Source organism: Oncorhynchus nerka, linkage group LG27 (assembly GCF_034236695.1).
Source record: "Oncorhynchus nerka isolate Pitt River linkage group LG27, Oner_Uvic_2.0, whole genome shotgun sequence".
Lineage (NCBI taxonomy): Eukaryota > Metazoa > Chordata > Actinopteri > Salmoniformes > Salmonidae > Oncorhynchus > Oncorhynchus nerka.
The window spans coordinates 12,456,520-12,464,273 of NC_088422.1; the positions used below are offsets into that span (position 1 = coordinate 12,456,520).

At 45.3% G+C, this 7,754-nt stretch overlaps 1 protein-coding gene across 1 annotated transcript in view; it reads right to left on the bottom strand.

Annotated features, from left to right (window-relative positions):
- Positions 1 to 7,754, bottom strand: part of stpg2 (sperm-tail PG-rich repeat containing 2) — an 85,186-nt gene that overhangs the window by 57,311 nt on the left and 20,121 nt on the right. The window contains exon 7 of the mRNA XM_065011391.1: positions 5,853 to 5,960. Within this exon, the coding sequence (XP_064867463.1) occupies positions 5,853 to 5,960 (108 nt within the window). The remainder of the gene's footprint in view (positions 1 to 5,852; positions 5,961 to 7,754) is intronic.

The following is a 7,754-nucleotide window of genomic DNA, read 5'->3' on the forward strand; positions in this document are numbered from 1 at the left end:
GACTTATTTTTCTGTAAATAACCTAAAAGAAAAGCGTTGACTATCATTTATCTGATCATTCAGAAAGTTTCCCCCTATCAGCATCCAGCCCAGTATCATTGTGAATAGGATTAGAAGTTATTGCAAAGAGAGAGCCCTCTGAAATAAAATTATGATTAAATGCATTAATAATGGCATTTTTTCCCATAATGAGGCCAGTGTCTGAATTAATTTGTTGTGGCAGAGAAGAGGAAGTAGAACCCTTCAGGGATTTGACGGTTATCCAGAATTTAGCAGGGTTCCCATTACAATGAGAAAGAGAGGTTACATAATAATCAGATTGAGCCTTTCTGATTTGTCTTACACAGTGATTCCTCAGTTGCTTAAAAGCTTGCCAGTCCGGGCCAAAGCCCTGTGTTCCTGGCCTTGACACAAGCGTGATCTCTTTTACTGAGTGACTTCTGATAATTCCAGAGTGTACCAGGCATTCCATCTACCTTTACACCTTAATTATTTGAAGGGAGCATGCTTATCCACAATAGTCTGAAAGCTAAATCAGGTCCTGTGAAATACAGTCAAGGTCACTAAAATAAAGATCATGTTAAAAATACATTTTTGCTGAACTTTTTAAAGTTCCTCTTCGTGACGACACGAGGATTAGAAATGGTGTATTCTCACATTTCTAACACAAACAACTGGGCAATGGTCACTAATATCCTGGGCAAAGACACCAGTAGAAACATATTTAAGTTAAGATAAGATGGATCAGAGCTGACCTGGAAGGATATTTAGGGTTGGGCCGTGAAGGCGTAGTCATCAGCTGGGTTAGGTTTAGATCATTACACATTTATTTTTGATTGTCTGAAGCCTGCATTTCCCAATCATAATTTAATATCTTATGATTTAGTAAAAGAAGACACCAAACTAATTAACTCCTCGAGTGCACAAAGGTTAGCTGAGGGAGGAAGATAAGACCCTTATAACAGTTATGGATACATTTTCCCTCAAACAAAAGGCTTAAAAATGTCAGTAAAGAGACAGATAAATCATTTCCGATAAGAATGGCCACTCCAACACCTCTACCCTGTCTGTCAGCTCTGAACACATCACAACCCTCAATATTAATACCAGAATGTCCCCAAAGATCTAAGTATCAGCCAATACCAGAATGTCCCCAGAGATCTAAGTATCAGCCAATACCAGAATGTCCCCAGAGATCTAAGTATCAGCCAATACCAGAATGTCCCCAGAGATCTAGGTATCAGCCAATACCAGAATGTCCCCAGAGATCTAAGTATCAGCCAATACCAGAATGTCCCCAGAGATCTAAGTATCAGCCAATACCAGAATGTCCCCAGGGATCTAATTATCAGCCAATACCAGAATGTCCCCAGAGATCTAAGTATCAGCCAATACCAGAATGTCCCCAGAGATCTAAGTATCAACCAATACCAGAATGTCCCCAGAGATCTAAGTATCAGCCAATACCAGAATGTCCCCAGAGATCTAAGTATCAGCCAATACCAGAATGTCCCCAGAGATCTAAGTATCAGCCAATACCAGAATGTCCCCAGAGATCTAAGTATCAGCCAATACCAGAATGTCCCCAGAGATCTAAATATCAGCCAATACCAGAATGTCCCCAGAGATCTAAGTATCAGCCAATACCAGAATGTCCCCAGAGATCTAAGTATCAGCCAATACCAGAATGTCCCCAGAGATCTAAATATCAGCCAATACCAGAATGTCCCCAGAGATCTAAGTATCAGCCAATACCAGAATGTCCCCAGAGATCTAAGTATCAGCCAATACCAGAATGTCCCCAGAGATCTAAGTATCAGCCAATACCAGAATGTCCCCAGAGATCTAAATATCAGCCAATACCAGAATGTCCCCAGAGATCTAAGTATCAGCCAATACCAGAATGTCCCCAGAGATCTAAATATCAGCCAATACCAGAATGTCCCCAGAGATCTAAGTATCAGCCAATACCAGAATGTCCCCAGAGATCTAAGTATCAGCCAATACCAGAATGTCCCCAGAGATCTAAGTATCAGCCAATACCAGAATGTCCCCAGAGATCTAAGTATCAGCCAATACCAGAATGTCCCCAGAGATCTAAATATCAGCCAATACCAGAATGTCCCCAGAGATCTAAGTATCAGCCAATACCAGAATGTCCCCAGAGATCTAAGTATCAGCCAATACCAGAATGTCCCCAGAGATCTAAATATCAGCCAATACCAGAATGTCCGGACACATCTGTATCGCCATAATCTTGATGTAATCCAGTTTAGGATGTAAGCTCCTAATGTTCAAATGCATCAACCCAAGTCCTTTTACAAATATTTTATTCACATGGAGTCTCCAACTCAAACAAGCTACGTTCAATCGGTGGTTTCAGGCCCTGTCTGATGGCTGATATTGATATAGTTGGTATGGCTATAAGATTGCCTAGGACTGCACCATTTGGTCTATCCCTATTAGTAGAAGAGGAGAGAGTAGAAGATTGGCACCATAGGGCCTGAGACCTCAGCCTATTTCAATATGAGGACCTCTCAGAGTAACCAATGATGGGCTTGCTCCTACCTATCTCTCTGATTTGGTCCTGCCGTACATACCTACACGTACGCTACGGTCACAAGACGCAGGCCTCCTAATTGATGGTTAGTTGGTGGTTGAAGATATCCCTCTAGTGGTGTGGGGGCTGTGCTTTGGCAAAGTGGGTGGGGTTATATCCTTCCTGTTTGGCCCTGTCCGGGGGTGTCCTCGGATGGGGCCACAGTGTCTCCTGACCCCTCCTGTCTCAGCCTCCAGTATTTATGCTGCAGTAGTTTATGTGTCGGGGGGCTAGGGTCAGTTTGTTATATCTGGAGTACTTCTCCTGTCCTATTCGGTGTCCTGTGTGAATTTAAGTGTGCGTTCTCTAATTCTCTCCTTCTCTCTTCCTTTCTCTCTCTCGGAGGACCTGAGCCCTAGGACCATGCCCCAGGACTACCTGACATGATGACTCCTTGCTGTCCCCAGACCACCTGGCCGTGCTGCTGCTCCAGTTTCAACTTTTCAACTGTTCTGCCTTATTATTATACGACCATGCTGGTCATTTATGAACATTTGAACATCTTGGCCATGTTCTGTTATAATCTCCACCCGGCACAGCCAGAAGAGGACTGGCCACCCCACATAGCCTGGTTTCTCTCTAGGTTTCTTCCTAGGTTTTGGCCTTTCTAGGGAGTTTTTCCTAGCCACCGTGCTTCTACACCTGCATTGCTTGCTGTTTGGGGTTTTAGGCTGGGTTTCTGTACAGCACTTTGAGATATCAGCTGATGTACGAAGGGCTATATAAATACATTTGATTTGATTTGATTTGAATGTTATAAACTGACTAACATGGGGTTTGGTTGCCATCGTGCAACAGCTAAAGTTCTCTACGTGATTTGAAAAATGAGGGGCTGTTCAAGGTTATGGAATTCACATTTCAACTAATAGTACTGGGTGAGCAGAACACAGTGGGCATCTCTTTTGAGCTAACAATAGCAGATCTAAGAGTGGAGTTCAAATTGATTGGTACAAGATTACAACTGACAACACCCTGTGGCAGTACAGACAACAGTACGACGATAACGCTTAGAGAGGACGGGAGGTATTACCTGAACGGGGCTTGGTCTGTTTCTGAGTCAATATCTTAACGCAGCCGAGAAATGTGAAGAGAGGGTCCAGACTCCTAGATGGTTTGTGTCCATCATCTTTGTAGAGCATCTTTTGTTTCCAAAAAGTGTCGAAATTGTTAATAACAGTTGTGCCAACAGAGTGGCGGTAGTCTTTAAGCCAGATATGAAGAGCTAAAATTCCCGCTGAACATTTCACAGCCACCACCCAGCGACGGCACGGGGCCAGAGATAATCGGCTGCTTTTTCTGAGCCTTTCAGGGTGTTGATCAGCTCAATAAAATCCTGTTTCATTTTCTCTGATTTACCCTTTTGATATAATTTAATCCCACTACGCAGCAGCAGCCCTTGGCTGGACACACGGAATAAACCCTGTGATATAATTTAATCCCACTACGCAGCAGCAGCCCTTGGCTGGACACACGGAATAAACCCTGTGATATCATTTAATCCCACTACGCAGCAGCAGCCCTTGACTGGACACACGGAATAAACCCTGTGATATCATTTAATCCCACTATGCAGCAGCAGCCCTTGGCTGGACACACGGAATAAACCCTGTGATATCATTTAATCCCACTACGCAGCAGCAGCCCTTGGCTGGACACACGGAATAAACCCTGTGATATCATTTAATCCCACTACGCAGCAGCAGCCCTTGGCTGGACACACGGAATAAACCCTGTGATATCATTTAATCCCACTACGCAGCAGCAGCCCTTGGCTGGACACACGGAATAAACCCTGTGATATCATTTAATCCCACTACGCAGCAGCAGCCCTTGGCTGGACACACGGAATAAACCCTGTGATATCATTTAATCCCACTACGCAGCAGCAGCCCTTGGCTGGACACACGGAATAAACCCTGTGATATCATTTAATCCCACATGCACTACGCAGCAGCAGCCCTTGGCTGGACACACGGAATAAACCCTGTGATATCATTTAATCCCACTATGCAGCAGCAGCCCTTGGCTGGACACACGGAATAAACCCTGTGATATCATTTAATCCCACTATGCAGCAGCAGCCCTTGGCTGGACACACGGAATAAACCCTGTGATATCATTTAATCCCACATGCACTACGCAGCAGCAGCCCTTGGTTGGACACACGGAATAAACCCTGTGATATCCTTCACCATAGCCTCCGGGGTAGCACAGGGTTTTTGCTCCAGAAACCGAGATGTGCCTCACCATGGAACTACCAATGAGGAAGGTGAATGGCCGTTTCTGTGCCTCCTGGAGGATCGACGGGAGATGGGGGACAGAGGAAGTGCACTATATATTTAGGATGTAGATTGAACCTGAAGGAAAATGAAATAGTCAATTGTACTGTATACTGATAGCTGAGTTGGACTCCAACGGATCCTAAGATAGTACACTAATATAACCTTCCATCCGTCCCTAAAACAGAGAGGACTCTGGTCAAAAGGGCTTACGATGGTGTCTTGTCCGAGGGTCCATCACATGGTGTGTCTGACAGACTGCTTCACACCACAGGAAGCCAAAGTGGCAACCATGGCTGAGTCGGTGCCCATTCGCCACCCTTCTCTCAAAGTATACACTTACACACGCTCTCGCATGGGATCCCTAGTCAAAAGTAGTGCACCCTATTCCCTATGTAGTGCACTACTTTTAAACAGGGCCCTCCCCAGGTTGCCATTCTGGACGCACTTTTAGTTTAGTTAAGGTCACGATTCAGGATGGTATGTTGTGTTCAGGATGGTCTGTTGTGATTCAGGATGGTCTGTTGTGTTCAGGATGGTATGTTGTGTTCAGGATGGTATGTTGTGTTCAGGATGGTCTGTTGTGTTCAGGATGGTCTGTTGTGTTCAGGATGGTCTGTTGTGATTCAGAACAGTCTGTTGTGTTTCAGGACGGTCTGTTGTGATTCAGGGTGGCCTGTTGTGTTTCAGGGTGGTCTGTTGTGTTTCAGGGTGGTCTGTTGTGATTCAGGATGGTCTGTTGTGTTTCAGGATGGTCTGTTGTGTTTCAGGATGGTGTGTTGTGATTCAGGATGGTCTGTTGCGATTCAGGATGGTGTGTTGTGATTCAAGATGGTGTGTTGTGATTCAGGATGGTATGCTGTTTTTCAGGATGGTGTTTTGTGATTCAGGATGGTGTGCTGTTTTTCAGGATGGTGTGCTGTTTTTCAGGATGGTGTGTTGTGATTCAGGATGGTATGTTGTATTTACTGTACCTGCGCCTGAGAGAGGAAAGGAGGGCTGAAGACAGGTAGATTGCCGTACGGGCTGCTCGGCTTCTCAAACTGACTCCTGATGTGGTACTGGCCTGGACCTGGCACTCCCTACAGACAGACAGAGACAGAGAGACAGAGACAGAGAGAGATACACAGAGACAGAGAGAGACAGAGAGAGACAGACAGATACAGAGAGACAGAGACAGAGAGAGATACACAGAGACAGAGAGAGACAGAGAGAGAGAGACAGAGAGAGACAGAGAGAGATACACAGAGACAGAGAGAGACAGAGAGAGATACACAGAGACAGAGAGAGACAGAGAGAGATACACAGAGACAGAGAGAGAGACAGAGAGAGAGAGACAGAAAGACAGAGAGAGATACACAGAGACAGAGAGAGATACACAGAGACAGAGAGAGATACACAGAGACAGAGAGAGAGAGACAGAAAGACAGAGAGAGATACACAGAGACAGAGAGAGATACACAGAGACAGAGAGAGATACACAGAGACAGAGAGAGACAGAGACAGAAAGACAGAGAGAGATACACAGAGACAGAGAGAGATACACAGAGACAGAGAGAGATACACAGAGACAGAGAGACAGAGACAGAAAGACAGAGAGAGATACACAGAGACAGAGAGAGATACACAGAGACAGAGAGAGATACACAGAGACAGAGAGAGACAGAGAGAGATACACAGAGACAGAGAGAGAGACAGAGAGAGAGAGACAGAAAGACAGAGAGAGATACAAAGAGACAGAGAGAGATACACAGAGACAGAGAGAGATACACAGAGACAGAGAGAGATACACAGAGACAGAGAGAGATACACAGAGACAGAGAGAGATACACAGAGACAGAGAGAGACAGAGAGAGATACACAGAGACAGAGAGAGACAGAGAGAGAGAGACAGAGACACACAGAGACAGAAAGACAGAGAGAGATACACAGAGACAGAGAGAGACAGAGAGAGATACACAGAGACAGAGAGAGACAGAGAGAGAGAGACAGAGAGAGATACACAGAGACAGAGACAGAGAGAGAGAGACAGAGACACACAGAGACAGAAAGACAGAGAGAGATACACAGAGACAGAGAGAGACAGAGAGAGATACACAGAGACAGAGAGAGACAGAGAGAGAGAGACAGAGAGAGACAGAGAGAGAGAGACAGCGAGAGAGAGACAGAGAGAGATACACAGAGACAGAGAGAGACAGAGAGAGAGACAGAGAGAGACAGAGAGAGAGAGACAGAAAGACAGAGATAGATACACAGAGACAGAGAGAGACAGAGAGAGATACACAGAGACAGAGAGAGACAGAGAGAGAGAGACAGAGAGAGATACACAGAGACAGAGAGAGAGAGAGAGAGATACACAGAGACAGAGAGAGAGAGACAGAGAGAGATACACAGAGACAGAGAGAGAGAGACAGAAAGACAGAGAGAGATACACAGAGACAGAGAGAGACAGAGAGAGATACACAGAGACAGAGAGAGACAGAGAGAGATACACAGAGAGAGATACACAGAGACAGAGAGAGACAGAGAGAGATACACAGAGACAGAGACAGAGAGAGACAGAGAGAGAGAGACAGAAAGACAGAGAGAGATACACAGAGACAGAGAGAGAGAGAGAGACAGAGACAGATAGAGACAGAGAGATAGAGACAGAGAGAGAGAGACAGAAAGACAGAGAGAGATACACAGAGACAGAGAGAGATACACAGAGACAGAGAGAGACAGAGAGAGATACACAGAGACAGAGAGAGACAGAGAGAGAGAGACAGAAAGACAGAGAGAGATACACAGAGACAGAGAGAGACAGAGAGAGAGACCGAGAGAGAGAGACAGAGAGAGAGACAGAGAGAGACAGACACAGAGAGAGAGAGAGAGAG